Source organism: Protopterus annectens, chromosome 13.part0 (genome assembly GCF_019279795.1).
Source record: "Protopterus annectens isolate FY-2018-M chromosome 13.part0, PAN1.0, whole genome shotgun sequence".
Lineage (NCBI taxonomy): Eukaryota > Metazoa > Chordata > Ceratodontiformes > Protopteridae > Protopterus > Protopterus annectens.
This window is the reverse complement of record NC_056747.1, coordinates 510,633,931-510,657,059: the sequence shown is the minus strand read 5'-3', so window position 1 is coordinate 510,657,059 and position 23,129 is coordinate 510,633,931. Positions and strand designations below refer to the sequence as shown.

General features: G+C 40.8%; 1 protein-coding gene and 1 non-coding gene across 2 annotated transcripts in view; both read left to right on the top strand.

Annotated features, from left to right (window-relative positions):
• Window positions 1-3,165: 3,165 nt before the first annotated feature.
• Window positions 3,166-23,129, top strand: part of PRKRIP1 (PRKR interacting protein 1) — a 353,977-nt gene continuing 334,013 nt past the window's right edge. Inside the window, exon 1 of the mRNA XM_044054135.1 lies at window positions 3,166-3,327. Within this exon, the coding sequence (XP_043910070.1) occupies window positions 3,211-3,327 (117 nt within the window). The 5' untranslated portion in view covers window positions 3,166-3,210. The remainder of the gene's footprint in view (window positions 3,328-23,129) is intronic.
• Window positions 18,515-18,649, top strand: LOC122788491. Its single transcript, XR_006362692.1, has one exon. It is a non-coding gene; the product is annotated as a small nucleolar RNA SNORA57 (small nucleolar RNA).

Below are 23,129 nucleotides of genomic sequence, written 5' to 3'. Positions count from 1 at the left end.
ATTGGGTCTTTCTAGAAAAGGGCTAAACCTCTGCCCCAAAAAAGGGTCGTAAGTTGGAGAGTATCTTGTCCTTGGCAGATATTAAAGTTTAGGAGCTGATGGAGCAGAAGAAACTATCAGCACCATGGCAAGGGATGGTGCTGAAGCAGGTACAGTCATAAGAGCCAATGTCGGATCCAAGGACGGCACTGAAGTCAGTGGTGCTGAGGTTGGAACTGAAATAGGGGTGAATATCAAGGACAGCACCAAGGGAGAAGATACAGAGCCTGGTGCCGAAGAGGTCTGTGCTGAGGGTGCCAGCAAAGCATGGAGCCAACTCGGTTCTGTAACTGACGGAGATGCAGGATCTGAGTGACTCCATTTTTCCTTATGTTTTTTGGTCTTTGGAGGGGGTGAGACCTCCGACATAGATAGAGCCTCCGAAAAAGGTGTCTTAATTAAACCTTTTAAAATAAGCTTATTTTTACATTCTGCTAGTGTATGAGTACTAAAACTAGCACAAATGTCACAGTCAGCTTTAATATGATCCACGCCCAAACAGTAGACACAACGAGCGTGTCCATCCGAGTTGGGCATCTTACAACCACACTTGTCACACTGTTTAAACCCCACCTTAGCTTTGTCTGACATATTAAGGCAATGAGGCTATCCTATAGAAAAAAACAAAAGAAGGGAAAGAAAAATGTGAGAGAATACCAACAATGGTATTTAAAAAATACCACAAGTGGTAAGGACGGGCCTATCAAAGGCAGGAGAGAAAGACAGTACTAACAATGGTAGAAATTAAATTACCAAGATAAAGGGTAGGGAATAGAAGTAGATTATAGGCAGCAGTGATAGAAGGCTATATTGACTAAAAATAAGAAATTTTGAGGAGAAACTATCTTAAAAATTACAATTTTCTACTTAGCTTTGAGAGAGATGGCTAGCACGTCTGACGAGGAATGCGGCAAATGAGATCTGAAGTAACTAGGAGAGGGGCATTATGGGTAGGTCTTAGCTGAGAGTTTTTGGCTGGTGCGAGCTTGGAAGCAGCCGTATCGGTTCTGGGGACGGAATCGAAGTCCTATTTGTAATGAATGTACAAAGATTTACAACATCAGATGGTACATGTTTCTGGTAGTTCCACATTGAAAGACTTTGTCAGGCACGCTCAGTGATTAAGGTGCTAAGAACTTAGTAACTGACATATGTGGTAAATAATACCAAATCATTTTAATTCATCATTAGAACTGTTTATATAAAACTACAGTAACATTAGATTCATCTTTGTAGCCTCTTTAATAAGCAAGAAACCCATGTCTGTATCCCCTAGTCCTGTACATTTCCTTGTTTAGTTTATTTTTATTATGACATCATTTCCTGTAATGAATCATTTAAAAGATGGGTAGGTGGTTATTATTATTTTTTCTGAAGAAGTTCACATCATTAAAAGTGGATGAAAGCGCTAAATTATTGTGCCTCAGTGTGTCTCTTGGTTGGATCCTGTTTTTTTCCATTTTGAAAATAATGACAGTAATTACAGTTATAGACTTCTTTTACTTCAGAAAATTGTCGTTAAGCCACATTCTTTTATTCAGCTAACTTCTCATTTATACACATACATATATTTAAAGAAATGTGTACACACACACAAACGCACACGCGTGTGTCATAACTCTATAGATATATATTGTGGACATAGCTTCATAGGTAAGTACTAGGCTATATGCCCAAGGGCATTTATAAGCCTAGCCAGAATGTGTTGGCTTTCGCCACCCCCTTAGATTAGTTCCCTGGTAAATCTTGCTAAAGACACTGATATAGATAGATAGGTAGGTTAGGTTTGCCACCTTTTCAAATGGCCAGAGTGGGACATTTTTGGTACAAACATCAGATTTTACAGGCCAACACATACCCACGGTCAGTACAAATGATAGAACTTAACTTTTTTGCCTAAATAAAAGCGTATTCTTGTAGCATTTTAGTTGCTCATTCTGTTTCTTATAACATTTAGATATTTTAGATACAGAATAACTGTTTTATGCAACTATTACATAAAATATAGGAAATAATTTTGTCCTAAAATCTCAGGACATTTGCCATTTTTTATTTATTTTTTTTGTCAGGACACAACTGCCCAAAGTGGAACTGTCCCTCACAAAGTGGGACAGGTGGTAACCCTAAGGTAGGTAGATAGATATTTTCTACTGTTATTTTAGTTGTTGCTGCGCTTTGATTCACGGCTGACCTTATTTTTTATTCTTGTAATTTTTCCAATCATTACTTCACAGTTAATGTCAAACAGATATCCGATGGGGTTACTGCTCCTTGTTTACACGTTTATGTCAGTACTTGTTCACTTGTTTTTAAAGTTTTGTTTTTCCTATAACCGTATCAAGACTGAAAAGGGGTCGCTGTGGTCCAGGCCAGTTAAAGCACTAGTTTCTATCAAATTTCTAGAACGTTAAACACGCCATTCGGGGTTATTGCTATGAGCTCCTAACATGTGCTATCTTACAATCGTGTGCACGATTCCCTAAGTTTATATTTTGTAATGTAAATTATTCACGTAGGTTCTTTTTTAGACACCGTAGGAAAAAAAAACATGGAGCCGTATTACTGTAAAGAATGTAGAAGGGAATAAAACACTGTGAGTTATCTGAGCAATGCCCCCTCTGACTTTCCCTAATTTTGTCCTAGAATTTTCTCTGACAAAAGTAGAGCTGATTATACTTACGAAATGGTATCAACCATTGCCCTCGCTCAACCATCTCCTAAATGTGTAACACCAGCACTCATAATTAGGCTCAACTGGGCAAATGTGGAACACTTAACTCATTACTAGCAATTTCAGCTAGGAAGCTCCTGAGAATGTGATTACAGTGATTTTCTTCCATTATTTGTGGCCGTGTCCAGATTTCTTGCTCTGAGGCTGAGATGTATGTACGTTATACTTAAATGTTATTTAGCTGAATTAATATGACTCAGTATGAGCACTCATATAACATTTAAAAATATATACCAATACAGATTATCTGATTTTATCAAAAATGTTACTGTCATTAAATAGCATAACTAGAAGGTATGCCTGCTTGTTCAGTTTTTTTAAGTAAACTAACCACCACCACCAACAACAACAAAACACACTCTAGTTGTTGAGGTAACAAGCCTACGTAGATTATCAAGCGCTCATTAAACGTCATTTGATGAGGACTTTGTTTTTACAACATGGCTGCTGTAGTTCCCAAGCCGCCTCGTCCAAAGAAGGAGCCTCAACCTTTAGTTATTCCTAAAAATGCAGCTGAAGACCAGCGGCTGAAATTAGACAGGCTGATGAAAAACGTTGTGAGTGTATTTTAGAAGTGCTAAGTGAAAGCCTTGAACAATAACAGGATTTGCTCGTCTGATGCCCTTGCATAAAGTCTGTTTAAAAATATGTGTTGTTTAGAAGCAAGGTACATCCTACGTTCAGAAAAAGAAAGTTCCCGATCTTTAAAGCTTGCTAATCTATTCAGGTAGTCATGCTAAAATGCTTAATATTTGATTGGTACGTAAGTATTATCGCAGCTGAATTCCAAACCACTGGATGATACCTAAGTAGCAACAGCTCTTGACAGTTCTGCAGTCAGAGCTGGTTTGTACCTTTAATTATTTTGTACCATTGCGTAAGAAAGTGAGCAGTGCTAGTAGTACAAGCAAAATACTTCAAATATTAAAAGTGAATGCCATAGTTCTTACGGCCAGAATATAAAAATTGGCACTGACACATATGTATGTGTTACATTTGGAGTCATTTAACTTGCGTATATTGAGTGAATAAAGATTATAACTGAAATGCTATTAAAAACAAACGGACATAATTGTGTTAACTCCTACACGTCTGTAAATTAATAAGAGTTTACTTTAAGTAGCTTCGCCTTTAGATATCAGATGTAGTATAGTTGATATCAGTGAAATGCTGTAATTTCAGCATTCCCCAAAGTGGATAAAATAACTTAAGAAGTTAATGTCAGCATGTCATTGCAAACTTATTAGGATCTTGTACTATGTGTTAGTGGGGTGTAGAGCTAGGGTATCCATTAGACTCTTTCACATTAACAAAAAAAAAATCGAGATAGGTAGGAATCCCTTTGTAAATGATATTAACAAATACAACAGTTTGCACATATTTTTAATTTGGGATTTGCATCCTGAGGCATACACAGTTTATTTTAATAGTTACACAATTAGTATTGAACTTGCTGTCATTAAAATAATGTGTCTGGGTAAGTTTCTGAAATACTGGAATTTCTTTGCAGACTGTGAATAGCATCAGTTAATCAGTGGAGGAGCTGAGAAACAGCATTGCTCTTTTATTTGGAAATATCCACATTTAGCTGAAGTGTTTGTGTATTGCTCTGAATATCGCTCATCTCTGGCTGCATTCTTCCCTCTCCTACCCAGTCCTTGTTGTGTTCTTAAATTAAATTTGGTGGCTTTTGAGTTGCTCGTCCCTACTGTAAGTCTCATTTTGGCCAATCCTCCCAGTCCCATCTCATCAGCTCATTCTACTGAGTAGAGAGAGATAATTTCGGAAGGCCCACCCCCTTAGTTTCTTAACCCTGAATTATCTTGTTTCATCCCTTCCCACTTAACTGAAAGGAAAAAAAATATATAGCACTTTATTCATCTGATTTTACTGTATTTGTGTTTCTTACTACTATAGTTTGCTTTTTCTACTTGTTCTTAAAAATATTCAGTTGCATTTATTCTGCTGCATTTATTACTGTTTGTTAGTAGCCTGATTAAATTCTAACTGTTATTGTAAGCCTTTTGGTTTAAGCACTTTGGCTTCAGGCCAGTTGTTTTACATTAAAAAGGTTTGTGGTCTACACTCTTGTGGCAGGAGAGGTAGCTTACGTCCTTCTAAGTTGGGAATTGCTGGTTGAAAGCTTAGTGTCTGTTATGCTAAAAGTGTTTTAGTTCTGGTGTAAGCACTTGGGTTTCAGGCCAGTTATTTTACATTAAGAAGGTTTGTAGCTTACACTCTTGTGGGAAGAGAGGGTAGATTCTGCCCTTCTGAGCTTGGAATTGCTGGTTGAAGGCTTATTATGCCTACATATTTTAACTGTTTCTTTCAGAAATTGGTGCACCTTATTTGCTGTAGCATAGACTAGATTCAGAGCTGCAGAATGTAGTTCTGTTTGTATAACTTGAGCACTAATACAGGCCAGCTTTTTGGAGAAGGTTCCCCTGCACCCCAGTGGCAGGAGTGTGCATTTAGAACCTGTCTGAACAAAGACTGCTGGAACAGGGCTCAGTTTTGAGCTTTTTTATTGGTTAATTTGTTTAAATTAGTTTGCTACTGTTATATTTAAGTGTGTATCTGTTCTCCTGTGTTAAATCAACCTAAACAGAGTTAAAATATCTTTAGCATAGTCTGGTTACAGGTTTTGCTGTATCTGGATCTGTTTGTATGATTCCTGTGTTTCCTGCTATGCCATCTTGTGTTGGCCAGGGCCTGCATGCACTTAGTGGGAGTAAGTGAACTGGTTGGAACTAGTCTGGTATAGGGTGTTGCGCTAAGAGCTCAGGGACAAGGTTTGATTGGTCAATTCCAGTGTTTCTATTTTACTTTCATTTTTGTGGCATTTAAACCCTACATTTGTGTGGGTTTGTGCTTGTTTGCCCATCGTCATCACCCCATGCTCAGTTGCATTTTTTTCCCTTACCAGCACTCCTGTGTAAGTGAGGCCCTCACCTACAGCTATTGTATTGATTTTTATCCAGCCCTACTCACACCTATAGGTACTCTCCTCTGATAGTACCCACTCTACTATCCCTGACCTGTCTTCCACAGATTCTGATACCCATGAACGAACAGCTTCCTGTGGTTTCTCCTGCTAGACTGGTTGATGTGGGCATCCTAAAGTAGTGTAGCAACTGCCTTATGTACACAGACAACTCTGTACTACTACCATCTAAGAATACGGTATGTGAGCGATGCAGTTGCATTAAGAACCCCTTGCTGTCTCAGTCACAAGCTAGTACATTGGGCACTGAGAAGGTTGTCTGCACAAGCATTACGAACACCACACCTCTAACACCACCCACACCTCTACAGCACACTCCTACATATGTGGAGGTTCTCAACAAAAACATACTTAAACAAAAGAGACCTGTGAAACAAAAACACACACATCACAACCCATAGCACCAAGCATCACACATAGTACACATGTCTGTGTCTCACAGCCTCTAAGGCCCAGCCACAAATACTATACTAGTCATAGGGAAGACTATTGTGAGACACAAACATTTGCCTCTCACCAGGCTAGACAAGGAGAAAGCCATGGTAAGTTGCTTGTCAAGTGCTAGAATCTGCCATATCATGCACACACTGAAGTCTCTTAACAGGTACTGTAATGATTGTGTTATAGTCCATGTTGGTGTGAATGACTTGAGACGTACATCTCTGGACTATGTGAAGAGAGACATGATTGAACTCGGTGAATGTGTCCCAGGCAGGTATGTCCCTAGCCTTAAGCAGCATCCTACCATCACCCAGAATGATGCCTCAATACAAACCGAAAATTATTGACTTTAACCATTGGCTTAGTTTCTGGTGTCATTCCAAGGGGATCCAGTACCAGACAGCCTGGGAAGACATGATTGACAGACCACGATGCTTTGCCAGAGATGGCCTTCATCTGTTTCCCCTGGGCTTCAGGCATCTGACAAAGGCTCTTGCCTCCCCCATAATGTCTTTTTTAGGCAAAGTCATGAGCACAAAACTACCAACATGAAAAATACTTCTAAATGAAATTTAAAGGTCATGCTAGGAGTCTTGGCATGAAACTGCACTCATTGCAAGCATTCCTTGTCCTGGAGGATGCTGACATTTGTGCATTTACTGAAACCTGGTTCAAAGCTGTGGAGAGCACCCCAGCCTTACCAGGATACTCCTCCTACCATACTTTCAGACCCCAAATGGAGGGCTGCAAAGCCAAAGGAGGTAGAGTTTCAATATTTATCAAAGACATACACACCTCCAGGCTGGTCAAACAGTATGACGCACAGGAGACACTCCAAGTCCAGTTAACTGTTGACAAAACACTCATTCAAATTATAGCTAGCTACAGACCTCCAACCATGAGTCAGGACGCCCACTCCACCTATCTAGACTTACTTAAATCCATCAAGATTCAACCCTCTACCCTGATCCTGGGTGACTTTACCTGACCATAGACAAAAGTACACCTATACATACCGTATCGGTCGAGGCCCGAGTTAACGACCGCCACCAGTACTTTTGGCCAACAGGGTGCTGGCGGAAATTGGGCTACTGTTGGCCGAAGGAGGAGAAGAGGCGGAAGGCATGGTCGAAGGCAGGTAAAGGCTAGAACTATGATAGTGAGGGTCGGAACTTTGAATGTTGGCAGTATGACTGGTATAGGGAGAGAGCTAGCTGATATGATGGACCGAAGGAAGGTTGGTATATTGTGTGTGCAAGAGACTAGATGGAAGGGGAGCAAGGCTAGGTGTATTGGAGGCAGGTTCAAATTGTTTTATCATGGTGTGGATGGGAGGAGAAATGGCGTAGGCATTATCCTGAAGGAACAGTATGCTAAGAGTGTTTTGGAGGTGAAAAGAGTGTCTGATAGAGTGATGTTTATGAAGCTGGAAATTGATGGTGTAATGATGAATGTTGTTAGTGCATATGCTCCGCAAGTTGGGTGTGCGATGGACGAGGAAGAAAAATTTTGGAGAGAGTTGGATGAAGTGGTGATGACTGTACCCAAGGGTGAGAGACTGGTGATTGGAGCAGATTTCAGTGGGCATGTTGGTGAAGGGAATTAGAGGGGATGAGGAAGTGATGGGTAGGTATGGTGTTAAGCAAAGGAATGCAGAAAGTCAGATGGTAGTGGATTTTGCGAAAAGGATGGACATGGCTGTGCTGAGTACTTATTCTAACAAGAGGGAGGAGCATACGGTGACATACAAGAGTGGAGGAAGATGCACACAGGTGGATTATATCTTATGTAGAAGGGTCAGTCTGAAGGAGATTGGAGACTGTAAAGTGGTGGCAGGGGAAAGTGTAATTAGGCAGCATAGGATAGTGGTTTGTAGGATGACATTGGTCAAGAAGAGGAGGATGAGTGTGAGGGCAGCACCAAGGATCAAATGGTGGAAATTGAAAAATGGTAATTGTGAGGTGATGTTCAGGGAAGAGTTAAGACAGGCACTAGGTGGCAGTGAAGAGTTACCAAATAGCTGGGTAAGTACAGCAGAGCTAGCAAGAGAGATGGCTAGAAAGGCGCTTGGTGTGACATCTGAAAAGAGGAAGTAGGACAAGGAGACCTGGTGGTGGAATGAAGTAGTACAGGAGAGTATACAGAGAAAGAGGTTGGTGAAGAAGTGGGATTGTCAGAGAGATGAAGAAACTAGAAAAGAGTATAAGGAGATGAGATGCATGGCAAAGAGAGAGGTGGCGAAGACTAAGGATAAGGCATATGACGAGTTGTATAAAAGGTTGGACACTAAGGAGGGAGAAAAGGACCTGTACCGATTGGCTAGACAGAGGGACCGAGCTAGTAAAGATGTGCAGCAGGTAAGGGTGATAAAGGATAATGAGGGAAATGTACTCAAGCGAGGAGAGTGTGTTGAGCAGATGGAAAGAGTACTTTGAGGGGCTGATGAATGAAGAGAATGAGAGGGAGAGAAGGTTGGATGATGTGCGGATAGTGAATCATGAAGTGCAGTGGATTAGCAAGGAGGAAGTAAGGATAGCTATGAAGAGAATGAAGAACGGAAAGGCTGTTGGTCCAGATGACATACCTGTGGAAGCATGGAGGTGTTTAGGTGAAATGGCAGTGGAGTTTTTAACTAGATTGTTTAATGAAATCTTGGAAAGAGAGAGGATGCCTGAGGAATGGAGAAAAAGTGTTTTGGTACCAATTTTTAAGAATAAGGGTGATGTGCAGAGCTGTAGTAACTACATAGGGATTAAACTGATCAGTCACAGCATGATGTTATGGGAAAGAGTAGTGGAATCTAGGTTAAGAAGGGAGGTAATGATTAGTGATCAGCAGTATGGTTTCATGCCAGGAAAGAGCACTACAGATGCAATGTTTGCTTTGAGAGTGTTGATGGAGAAGTACAGAGAAGGTCAGAAGGAGTTGCATTGTGTCTTTGTGGATTTAGAGAAAGCATATGACAGGGTGCCTAGAGAGGAGTTGTGGTATTGTTTGAGGAAGTCTGGAGTGTCAGAGAAGTATGTAAGAGTGGTACAAGATATGTACGAGGGTAGTGTGACAGCGGTGAGGTCTGCTGTGGGAGTGACTGATGCGTTTAAGGTGGAGGTGGGATTACATCAAGGATCAGCTCTGAGCCCTTTCTTATTTGTAATGGTGATGAACAGGTTGACAGACTAGATCAGACAGGAGTCCCCGTGGACTATGATGTTTGCAGATGACATTGTGTTCTGTAGTGAGAGTAGGGAACAGGTGGAGGAGACCCTGGAGAGGTGGAGATATGCTCTAGAGAGAAGAGGAATGAAGGTCAGCAGGACTAAGACAGAATATATGTGTGTGAATGAGAGGGAGGATAGAGGAATGGTGAGGATGCAGGGAGTAGAGGTGGCGAAGGTGGATGAGTTTAAATACTTGGGATCAACAGTTCAGAGTAATGGTGAGTGTGGAAGAGAGGTGAAGAAGAGAGTACAGGCAGGATGGAGTGGGTAGAGAAGAGTGTCAGGAGTGATTTGTGACAGACAAGTACCAGTAAGAGTGAAAGGGAAGGTCTACAAGAGGGTAGTGAGACCAGCTATGTTATATGGGTTGGAGACAGTGGCATTGACAAAAAGGCAGGAGTCAGAGCTTGACATGGCAGAGTTGAAGATGTTAAGATTTGCACTGGGTGTGATGAGGATGGACAGGATTAGGAATAAATATATTAGAGGGTCAGCCCAGGTTGGGAGGTTTGGAGACAAAGCCAGAGAGGCAAGATTACGTTGGTTTGGACATGTGCTGAGGAGGGATGCAGAGTATATAGGGAAAAAAATGCTAAGGATGAAGCTGTCAGGTAACAGGAAAAGAGGAAGGCCTAAGATAAGCTTTATGGATGTGGTGAGAGAGGACATGCAGGTGGTTGGTGTGACAGAGGAAGATGCAGAGGACAGGAAGAAATTGAAACAGCTGATCTGCTGTGACGACCCCTGACGGGAGCAGCCGAAAGAAGAAGAGTGGAAGACCTATTCTAGCCCAAACATGAATGCCCAGAGATTCCTCAACTTCGCCAGTGCATTGGATCAGCTGATCAGCACCCCTGCGAGAGGTGAAAAAAATTCTGGACCTGGTCCTAACCAACACGAATAGCCACTGTAATATCCCTGCAGTGTCATCCTCCTTGGTATAAGTTCCAACCATAAAGCAATCACTTTTGAAGTCACCATTTCCCCTGACCTTCAGGTTCAAACAAAAAAAACTTTTCCAAAGCTGACTGCAGTCTCCTCAAAGCAGGTATAAGCAGCTTCACAGACATTGTCCCTTCAGTTGGAAGGAGCACTAATGTTCAAACCTACACCAAAAAACTGTATGAGCACCTACATAGCTGTATGGACTCGGCAATACCTGACAGGACCAAATTGTCTTCCTCAAGGAAGACTAAACTTGTCTAGTGGACAGCAACAATAAACAAACTCTATAATAAAAAGAAAAAATTGCTGTCTGGACCAAGAAGGACGAGGTGCCAAGTTGGAAGCAATTTCTCCTTTATTTGAACAAGCAAATAAGGTCACTGGTAAAATCTTCTAAGGCTAACTTCCAGTCCAAATTGGCTGCATCCACTAAGGGCAATCACAAGGCCTTCTTCACGTATGTCCGCAATTTCAAAAGTAACACCCAAACCTTCTGTGAACTGGTGGTCCATAACAGAACATACACAAATGCCATAGATATAGCCAGTTTACTGGCAAGCAGCTTCAGTGAAAACTTCACCCCTGTCCCCCATCAGTAAGCCAGGGCATCCCCATCACCTGGTCCCCACCACCAGGGAGCAGGTCTTTAATGCCCTCTCAAAGGCAAAAATTAGTCTCCATGGGACCTGATAACATCCCTGGCTTTATCTTACATGAACTCAGGGATGAGCTTTCAGGTCCATTAGGCATCCTATTCAACCAAAGCCTGAGCACCGGCTTCATGCCACCTGAATGGAGGACAGCCACTGCCACCCCTCTACACAAAGGTGGAGCATCCACTGATTCAGGCAGTTATGGGTCTTATCAGCCTAACTAGCCAGATCTGCAAGGCCATGGAATGCATTATCATGGCCCTTATAAACAAGAACATTGGCAACCCCCAAACGCTTGACCCTGAACAGTTTGGTTTTGTCAAAGGGAGATCATGCCTGTTAAACTTGGTTGATTTCTTCGAAACAGTCACCAAAGCCATGAACGAGGGGACGAATGCGCACACCACCTACCTTGACTTAGCCAAAGCCTTCGATAGTATTCCTTACTGGGGCATAATAAATTCTCCCAGCTAGGCATCAACCCGTATGTTACCAGTTGGGTAGCTAACTGGCTTGCTGATAGAACCCATTCAGTCAAAATAGGGGAAGCCACCTCTAGTAGTAGACCCATAATGAGCTGTGTACCCCAAGGATCAGTCTTGGAGCCTCTACAGTTTGATATACTTTTCTGAGGTGCAAGCCAAAACCAGTGGTCTGTGTCTGACAAAGTTTGCAGATGGCTGCAAGCTGGGTGCTGTCTTACATTCCCCTAGTATGTGAACATCCTCCAAGAGGGCCTTAACCAAACTAATGACTGGTGCCAGAAGCATGGTCTCAAACTGAATCCCAAGAAATGCATAATTATCCCCTTTTGGGGAAAATCGGATTCCCACTAATTATCACATTAATAACTATGTACTAAGCATGCAATCAGTCTTGAGGGACTTGGGCACCAAGGTTGATAGCAACCTGACTTTTGACCACCACGTTTCCTCTGTTGTATGGAAGGTTTTCTACCTGGCCCACCTCATAAATTAAGGATATTTCACCCAGGAATAAGGAGGTCATAACATCCCTGTACTCCTCCCTTATCAGACCCATCATAGAGTACAATGCTGCCTTCGGCATGTACCTTACCAAGCACAAGCAACAGCTGGAGAGACCACAGAGGTTCGTGACAAGGAAAATCCAGGGTCTGAAACATCTGTCCTATACAGAAGGGCTAAAAGCCCTGTCCCTCTACTCAGTCTCATACAGACTGCTCAGAGGTGACCTTTGTCTGGCATACAAGGCCATCTCGGACCTAGCCTTGATGGAGTTGCCGCATTTCCGTAAGTCAACTCCACTTGCACAACCCGCATGCAAGGCCTTAACCTCATCTGTGACATTAATAGAACTTGTTGGTGGGATAGAATTGTTTCCCAAAGACCCCCCCCCCCCCATCTGTGGAATAGACTCCCTCTACATGTCAAGCAGAGTACCTCTCTAGCCCTCTTTAAGAGCAAACTAGACGACCTGATGGGAAACAGAGAATACACTCCTGGGATCCCACCTGTGTCCCTGCTGAACACTGGAAACAGGTGCTGACTTTGAGGGAACATGGGTGAAATTCTTGGCTAGGCTTATAAGGGCCTCTAGGCCAATAGCCTAGTATCATTCTATGAATCTATGACTTGAGATCCAGTATTGGCTTTATTGGATTGGATCCCTAGGTAGAAAGTCTCTTGTATTTATCATAGAGCTACAGCCACTCAAGTCTTTTGCTCAAGACTCTGCGATTTGTGAGACAAACTTTTCATCAAAAAGGAAGTAAAAAAAATTATTTAAATTCTACTTAAATATTTTAACTCATTCCCTCCAGTAGAGCTCTTTTTAGTATGTACCTTTAACTCCTAGTGGGCGTGGCTTCAGCATTTAAAAATTGAAGTTATCACCTTACATTTTTAACAAATACCCATTGACAGAAGTCATATATCAATACAGTTGTGGTTGCTATCATGTATGCTTCAAGATAAAATTTTCCGGTACCTTGTATGTAACATGGTTTTGGAATTATTAATGCAAATATGAACAGGCAATATTTGACGCCTAGAGGAGCAGTAGGGTGTAACTGCAGAAAAGCCTGGAGACGTCACTCTGCTGTAATGAGTTGTGTTTATTGTGATGTGTGTGGTCATAACTTTTTTGGCAAAACCATGGACAAAAATCAGAGAAGTACAAAACTGTATGTCTACATTTTTTTAGTTTGTTCTGGGACATTGGTCTTGTACCTTCATTTGCAGTTGTGTGAAAATTGTGTATTACTGCAAGATTTTAGCATTGTTTATACATTACGCTTCAGTTCTATATCCATAAGTAGAATTCCATGTATAAAGTAGCTTTTTTGTATTTTTGATCACAAGCTGGGGCCTCAGTCTTGTATTTTCTTTCACAGTTGTGGCAGGACTGTGATCTACTGCTAAATTTGAGCCCATTTAATCATTTATTATAGTGTTACTGGTAAATTACTGCATAGTTTGGTAGCGTACTCTATGGTAGGATTGCTGTAGTGCAGTATTGTAAAATCTACTCCAGAATTTGTGTTCAGTACTTTTTGTAGTTGTGTATACCTGCTTAAAGTTGCATTCTATAGTCTGGTGCCTTAATCAGTGGTGGGATTACAGTAGTGACAGTTTTGTGAATTCTACTCCAGAATTTTTCAGTACTTTTTTTTTATATCTGTATGTACCTGCTTAAAGTTGCATTTCAGTGTCTTTCTGTTTACCTTGCTACTAGTTTTTCCCACAGTCTTTGTGTCTGTCCTACTGAGCCATTACGTTTAAGTTTCTGAAATTCTAACCATAGGATTAGAGCTTTGGTTTGACTTTTTTTCCCAACCATCCCACCCTTATCTTGTGGTTTTAAAAGGCTGTGGCGCTGGCTTCTGCTCCTTGTGGCAACTTTCCAACCCATTGTTTTCTATGTATCCGTCTGCCCACCCAGCAAACCAGTATTGCACTTGAGTAAACCACCCTTACTACAAATTGTCTCCTGCACATTTTCTCAGAGCCCCCATCTTCTTGGTACCCTCACCACACTTTGAAGGGGGTCCTGAGTTAATCCTGTTCCATCCTTGGCAGGTAAAAGATTTATTTTATTTTTTCACTTCAGTTGACAGTAGTGCTGCTGCCTTATTTTTACTTTGTTTATTTTTGTCTTTCAATCATTCTAAAGGCCTCAAATACTTGAACTTGCTTTGTTAAGGTAGTTTTAAGTTGTTTTGTTGTAGCATTACACTCATAAGAAATTTTTTTTTGGTTTTAATATAAGAGGTTAGCAGTGCCCCATACATACACAAATGTCCAGAAAGTAAATTTCATCTATAAAACTTCCCATAGAACTTAAACCGTAACTTAATGTGGCTAAAACAAAGCCATTGCTTGGTGACAAGAATAGAGCAGCTAGTTTGCACATTAAATAAGCACTACTGTCAAATGTTAACAGTCTAACCTAGTCTAGTGCCAAACCCCAGAGATCACCCAAGGAGACTTCTGTATAAACCAGTCCATGACTTACAGTAGCTCACCCAAACACAGGTCCTGATAACTTGGATATGCAGTTTCCGAATGTCTCTGTAGCCAGTTTGGTAGATATGGGCATCCTTAGTGTGTTTAGCAACTTGTCTCATGTTCACAGACAAATGCACGCAGTATAACCACCACCGTGTCCTTTGCATAAACACAGACCAACGTATACTAAGGCACTAAAAAGCAAAGTTCACAAACCTCAAAGACCTTCTGAGTTTATAAACAGTAAACTCTAAAGCACTCTCCAAAAGTAACACCAAACACCACACACACACCTACACCCAGTGGAGCCTCAAGAGCAAAGCAGATAAAGAAAGCCAAACATTACCCGGGACTCTTTGTCATAGGGAACGCAATTGTACAACACAGATGAACAAGGATAAGATGACAATTGGTTGCGTATCTGGAGCCAGGATCCGCTAAGCAATGCACGCACACAAGTCATTACACCACAGCTAGCAGTATGATTCTGTCATAGGCCATGTGGGTGCTAACAAGCTGAGATGTGCTTCTCTGGACTATGTGAAGAAAGGGATATTGTTGATCTCTCTCTGAAAGTGTCTCAGGCAGATTTGTGCCTTGCATTGAGCAGCATTCTACCTTCAGCAAGTATGATGCCACAGTACGAACAAAAGATGATTGGCTTAGTCCTGGTGTCTTTTGAGGGGGGATTCAATATTTGTCAGCATGGGAGGATATCGTTAACAAGCAGTGTTGCTTTGCAAGGGATGGTCTGCACCTTTCTTCCGTAGGCTTTCGAATATTGGCTGAAACATTATCCACCCCACCTTAAAGGCTTTGATAGCCAATGCCAAATTGATAAGCCTCCTGACATAGCAAATAAAACCTAAAGGTGTTACTGCTGAATGCCAGGAGCCTAAAGGTGGTACTGCTGAATGCCAGAAGCCTAAGCAAGAAACTCGTCACTGTACAAGCTCTTCTAAGTCTGGAGAATATGGACATCTGTGGCGTTACGGAGACGTGGTTGAAGCCTACAGAAAGTACTCAGACAGTTCTAGGCTTCAATGCCTTCCACACATTTGTGACATCAGCTGCACGGACAAGGACAAAAAGGTGGAGGAGTGTCAGTCTATATTGGCAGCAAACATAACTCTACATTAAACAGGATGATGCCCTGGAATTTGTCCACATACAAAAGACTGCTACCATATCTTGGCAAGCTATAGGTTGCCCTGTGTCCCAATAGTTCCAAAAGTCATACCTAGACCTGCTGGAGACACTCGCCATTAAGCCTATTAACCTATTCATGGGAGACTTTACCCACTATAGAATGGGAAACTTACACTACCTCAAACTCTCAGGCACAATGATTCCTGGACTTTGTTAATACAAATACACTTGACCAAACAGTGCACAAAACCACCAGGGTTCAAACATATTGGCTTGGCACTCACCAGCATGGGAGAGTGTAGCCCCCCTCCGTGTCCTGTCCACACTGGTGAGGTTGGACCATAAAGCTGTCTCATTCAGAATGAAAATTTCCAGCAAACTATGTGATAGGAACTGTTGCAAAGTGTACTACATCATATTAAGCAATAGTTTGCCAAACTTCAGTGCCCCTCCCAACCCTGAGTTCACAGCCACCTATGCAGAGTTATTCACAGAGAGCTTGTACAAGCAAGTAAATAGCTGTGTAGAGGCTGCTGGACCTACTAGAAGTAAGCCTAAAACAAACTCTTAAAAGCAAAACACACTGATGGAATCCTAACCTTAATAGGGTACATAACAAAAAGTAAACAGTCATAAGTCAGGAAAAGGAACCCCCATAGCAATAAGAGCTCTCTAACTATATTAAACAGGAAACTGAGAGGCTGGTTATGGGATCAAGATAGTCTCACAGGTTAAAGACAGCCACAAGGCATTCTACAGCTATGTTAAAACCTCGGGGGAAGCACACATCAGTGTGCCGAACTGGTGGTCGATGGTGCTACCTTCAGTGAGCTGAGTGACATGGCAAATTTGCTGGCTGACAAATGTAGCTCGTACCTCATCCCCATTTTTCTCCTGCCTCCCCATGAATACCTGCTAGCATAAGACCCCAATTATTAACAGGGAGAAGGTCCTGGTGGAGCTAGCTAAGGTCAAAAAGTCTCAGTGGGCCCTGGCAGTATCCCAAGGAGATTATTGAGGGGTCTTAACCCACTGCCCGATTTGCACAGGAATGGGTGCGGGCAGCGTGATTGATGAGCAGAAAGCCAGTGATGTAATATGCAAATGTGTCATGACTGTCATGGCATACAGATTTGCTAGTGACATAAACATTGCTTCCTGATTATCACAGAAGAGGTGTGTTCCAAAATAAACATGCTAGACTTGTCCAGAAATGTAATTCTATAATAAAACATGGCTTTTGCAAAACTCAGATTTTCCTATTTACTTTTGACAAAAACACCAAAACAAGGACAAATAATAGTTATTTGTACAGAAACCAGTAGAATAACCGCTGCATTTAATCCTTGAAAGGAACTTTACAGCACTATTTCAGCAGCTGCATAAAAACAGTCATGTGACTGTTTCATGTTACTGGTATGATTTTTCAGCCACTTTCTTGAAAGCATTAGAGTATCATAATTCAGTTTTATGATCAGACCAACTTTATTATAATTTACTTTTATGATTGCTTTTTTTACTAGTAACATTAGGCTGCTGTTTTATTGGGTGTTTTACTTAGAAATTATGAAGCTGGTTACAGCAGATGGACTGTACAGTTTTCTTGCATTAGTAATAAAGGCCTGGGTAGGGTTCAGACAGAGGAAAAAAAAAAGGATGTTGGATAAATCTTGATATCTGACATTGTAAACCTTTATTAAGCTTTATCAAGATCACTGTTATTGCATACTGTGTTGTAAACTTGTCTGCAAGGAGTTGACTGACTGCTGTCAAACTGCAGTATGTTCCTTGCGGGAAGCCCTGTCCCACCACAGCTTACTATAATTTTCTGTTGTGGGGCACGATCTGGTGTGCTCCATAATGAGAATAGACTTTTATTGTTGCTGCCCCCTGGTATTTTTGCTTTGAGGATCAGTTTGTATGTAGTCTGAAGCAAGTACGTTCCAAAATGGATGTGGGGAAGAGGAGTAGAGAGAACCTTTATTTCAGTTATGGTATGAGCACTTGGGAGAGCATTTTAGTTACCTTGCTGACGCTTCCCATCATTACATTGAGAGGTTGATGAGTCCAGAGGGTCAAGATGATATTTATTGGCAGTGGATTTTTGAAAGCTAAGAGAGTTTTAGGGGTAAAACTACTCCTGGGCTTGTCAAAGAGTCTTAAAATGTTTCATAGACTTAAATATTTTATTTTAGTTTTAGGGCTTGTTTTGCATTTAGCTCTGGCATTATTACTTTATTTTCTTCAAAATCAGTTTGCTGCTCTTGCTTGCCAACTTGGGTAATGGCAGTTTTTATTGAGTACTGGGGCTATGCCATTATGCCCATACAGACTTGCTTTTGGTGTTTACAGAAACTAGCCTTTTTTGGTTAAGACTAACTTTGTTGCATATTTGGGTTACTAATTCTAAGATGTAAGGCTTGAGTATTTATCTTTTGAATTGGAAGTATCCCATTTTGGAAGAGATGGGAAGACTGAAAATGTTAACAGCATGGTTCTGGAATCATCCCTGACTTGTTACGGTAGTTCCACCACATGGAAGCCTTTTTCAGCTGTTACTCTAGATGGACTGCTTTATCAAACTGTTTTATGTGTTGACTGTGCAACTGGTAAATCTGTTTCGTCATTTGTTTGGCAAGTTTGAGCTTTCCTTCATTTTGCATGCTCTTATGAGCTAGTTGTCAATAATGCCCTGTTAGATTTGCAGACCACTTTAATGCAGTGCTTTTGTTATGAAGTAATTGCATGTTTGTAGCTACGTAAAGGTTTTATAATGGCTTCACTTTTGGATATGCTTTAGATTTATCAGGACTGGGAGTCTGACATGCTTAGGTTTTTAATACAGCCCTCCTTTTGTTGGCATACATGAGTTGAGCAGTACTCCTGTGTGTTATGTTCCGAAGAAGAGTATTTTCAGTGTTATGTCTACGGTGCCAGTAAACTTAAATCTTCTGGTTCTATCCTCAGTCTCTGAGACAACATTTTGGGTATAGACCTCTTGGCTTGTGTGCTTTTTTGATTGTTTCACTGGGCAATAGAGTGCCAGACTTCACGCTGATCTGTGAAACTGGAAAACTGGCAAGACTACATCTAGTCAAGTGGTTTCACTTTTTGAATTTTTTTTTTTTTTTTTTTTTTAAGGAAGGCATTGTAGAGAGCTGATGTAATGGACATGAGTCTTATCAAGTACACTGTTAGTGTGCCAGTTGGATGGTGACTTTTGAACTGGGTAGAATGTTTTAGCAGCTAAAGTTTGGAAGAATGTAATTCATGGAGTGAAATGCCTGGAAGGTGTTTTATTCAAGTAGCTGCTACCTTGATGCAGAGTAATCAAAACTGTGTAAGAATAGATTGCAGTTTGGAAACTTTTCAGTTTCCATTGTAGGAAAAATGGGGGGGATTGGGGAAGTAACTGTAGACCCATTAAATGGGGACTGAGCATGGAGGCGGGGCTTTAAAATGTGATTGGAATTGGGATCATGACTATTTCTTGTGATAGACTGTGCAACGCAAACCTGACTTTCTTTTACTAAATTTCTTTGAATTCTCAGTGGGTAAACATGTCTGCAGTATGTGCCTGCTGATCCCATTGAAAATTTGTGGATGACGAACACAGGAAAATTGTTTATTCATGAATGCTCTGTAACATACGCCTGCTCATGGGTGTTGGGCAAGGTTTGGGTGGGGCTTGCTACTGAACATCTGGTAGATTAAGACACTTCAACAAAGCCAAAAAATGTGTGTTGTTATGAAGCAACGTACATCCTGCATTCAGAAAAAGAAAGTTCCTGATCTTTAAAGCTTGCTAATATATTCAGGTAGTCCTGCTAAAATTGCTGATGTGAAAGTGTTCTTATTATAATGCCTAATATTGGTTTGTACCTTTAGTTATTTTGCCATTGCATGAGAAGCAAATGAAGAGCAGTACAAGCAAAATACTTCTAGTATTAAAGGTGAATGCCATATTTCTTGCAGCCAGAATATAAAAAAATTGGCTATGACATATACATTTATGTGTTACTTTTGGAGTAATTTAATTTGCGTATGTTGAGTGAATAAAGATTTTAACTGAAATGCTATTAAAAACAGATGTACAGAATTGGGTTAACTCTCTTGAATTCTACACATATGTAAATTAAAAGTTTATTCCGAGTAGCTTCACCTTTAGATATCAGATGTAGTATAGTTGATAGCAGTGAAATGCTGTCATTTCACCGCATCATATTACCCTACATTCCCAAAGTGGATAACGTAACTTAAGAAGTTAGTGTCAGCATGTCATTGCAACCTTATTTGGATCTTGTACTTTGTAACAGTTCGGTTAGAGCTAGGGTCTCCATTAGCATGTTTCACATGATCAACAACAAAAAAAAAAAGATGGGTAGGAATCCCTTTGTAAATGGTATTAACAAAGAATACAGTTTGCACTTGCATTTAATTTGGGATATGCATCCTGAGGCATACACAGTTTATTTTAATAGTTGCACAATTAGTATTGAATTTGCTGTCATTAAAATAATGTGTGTGGGCATAAGTTTCTTAAGGACTAATGTCAGGACTTGAGATCCAGTATTGGCTGTATTAGATTGGATCCTTAGAAAGTCTGCTACATTTAGCATAGAGCTACAGCCACTCAAAGTATTTTGCTCAAGACACTGAGGTTTGTGAGATACAAGCTTTTCATCAAAAAGGAAGTAAAAAAGCTTTTTATTTAAATTCTACTTAAATATTTTAAGTTGTGCTTGTTGTGACCTATGTGGTGATAAATGTTTTTTGTGCTTCTCTGATTTTTTTGTCCATGGTTTAGCCAAAAAAAGTTCTGTCTGCATTTTTTAGTTTGTTCTGGGACATTGGTCTTGTACCTTCATTTGCAGTTGTGTGAAGATTGTGTATTGCTGCAAGATTTTAGCATTGTTTATACATTACACTCCACTTCTGTATCCAAAAGTAGAATTACATGTATAATGTAGCTTTTTTTTGTATTTTGATCACGATCTGGGGCCTCAGTCTTGTATCTTCCTTCACAATTGTGGCAGGACTGTGATCTACTGCCAGATTTTGAGCCCATTTAATCATTTTATTACAGTGTCGCTGGCAAATTTCTGCATAGTCTGGTACCGTACTCTATGGTAGGATTGCTGTAGTGCAGTATTGTGAATTCTACTCCAGAATTTGTGTTCAGTACTTATAGTTGTGTATACCTGCTTAAAGTTGCATTCTAGTAGTCTGGTGTCTTAATCAGTGGTGGGATTACAGTAGTGGAGTATTGTGACTTCTACTCTAGAATTTGTGATTTAGTACTTTTTATACCTGTATATACCTGCTTAAAGTTGCATTTCAGTGCCTTTCTGTTTACCTTGCTACTGTTTTTTCCCACGTTCTTTGTGTCTGCCCTACATAAAGCTAAGTTTCTGAATTTCTAACTTAGTTTTAAGTTGTTTTGTTGTAGCATTACACTGGTAAGAAATCTGTGTTATTGCAACAAGAAGTTAGCAGTGCCCCATACAGACAAACATCCAGAAAGCAAATTTCATCTATAAAACTATCCTTGGAACTGAAACCTGTAACTTTAGTGTGGCTAAAACAAAGCCATTACTTGACGACAAGCTTAGTGCAGCTAGTTTGCACATTAAATAAGCACTATTGTCAAATGTTAGCACAGTCTAACGTAGTGCCAAACCCCAGAGATCACCCAAGGAGACCTCAGTATAACTCAGTCCATGACCTACAGTAGCCCATCCAAATACAGGTCCTGATAACTTGGATATGCAGTTTCCGAAGGTCGCTTTAGCCAGCTTGGTAGATATGGGCATCTTGAGAATGTGTAGCAATTTGTCTCATGTTCACAGACAAACATAGACCAACTTATGCTGAGGCACTAAAAAACTATTTTCACAAACTTCAAAGACCTCCTGAGCCTGTTAACAGCAAACTCCTAAAGCATTTGCCGAAAGTAACACCAAACACCACACATACACCTACACCCAGTGGAGCCTGAAGAGCAAAGCTGACAAAACAAGCCAAACATTACCCAAGACTCTTGTCATAGGTGATGCCATTGTACAACACACAGATGTCCCACTCTGTTTATTATTATGTCGAACATGCTTTGTGTGAAAATTACAAGTGCAGTATTCAGAATACAGAGATACCTTAGAAGAAGATTGAAATGTCAACTGGAAGACCGACTCTAGTATGGTATTTGTTACTATGCAGTTGACCTTTACATCATCTGCGTAATTTGTAGTATGGAAGGTGGTGCATACGTGGGCGGTGTTTCGTATTGAGATCATGGGACAGTGCGGATTGGGAGATTTACCCTTTTATGCACTGTAATGCCATCTCGGAGTTGGAATATATAAGTGGCAGGGGGTGTAGGGGTGAAGAAGGCCAGGATAATTTTATAACATGTGGTCTTAGTAGTTTTAATAAACTACTTTTTGCTGGCTTCATTTTTTGGAATTAGGGGTGAAGCCCCCCCCACAGGGAGCTTACCTCCCTGCAAAAACATGACTGTCAATGCTGTGCAGTATGGATCTGGTCTGTACGACAGCTGCAAAGGGGATATCAGATTTAAGTCAAATTTTCAATCTATCTTGCTGTTTTAAAAATAGTGACTCTCCACTAAAACATAACTTTTTGGACAGGTAAAACTTAAGTTACCTGCATCTAACTCCTGTAGTGTACACTGCAGTGTTGAGGATTTTTTTCATCTTGCCTTTAAGCATCTTATTGCAAGACCACCAGTTATTGGAGAGCCCACATTCTGCCTGTCAGTAGTCATCTTGGGATTAGTGCTTCTGTTTTCTCCTGGTGAGAGAAGGCGTGCATTTACATTATTTCTTGGAGACTGCTGATCACCAGAAAGCTTAATAACTGCTTTATAGGTGACAGCTTGGAATCTGTGCTTGTATTCTGATCCTGGTGAGAGTAGGACCAGAGCGCATTGATTTCTGACTCTCTTTCTGGTTGGAGAGTGAGTGTCTGTGCATAACGTACCTGATTGGTCTGGTTGCTGTTCGAGGCATCTACCAGAAAAAGGCTACAAGCCTGCAGACCCTTGCATCATCTGGGGCAAGTCTGTAGATCACCAAACAGCCGTGGCCTACTTCTCTTCTAGGGATTGGTGCTAACATTTTGCTTCTGGTGAGAGAAGAAGCAAAGGAGTATTGTATCCCAATGGAGTGAAGCTGTGCTGAGACCAGCATTAGTTCATAGGTTCATAGGTAACTACTGGTAACTTCTTACCTAGCCATTTGGGCCATAGCTACCTCCCCATAGAATCAAACCCTGCACCTTGTATTTCAAAGGTAAGCACCTTAACCATTACGCCAACCTCCCGCCATTTGTGCGACTCCCCTCTTCATAGTTCTCGACAAGCTAATTCTTTATTTTCAGTAAGTACTGCTTGATTCCTTCCTAATTTCAGAATATCTGCCTAAATACTTCACCCTTAAATTT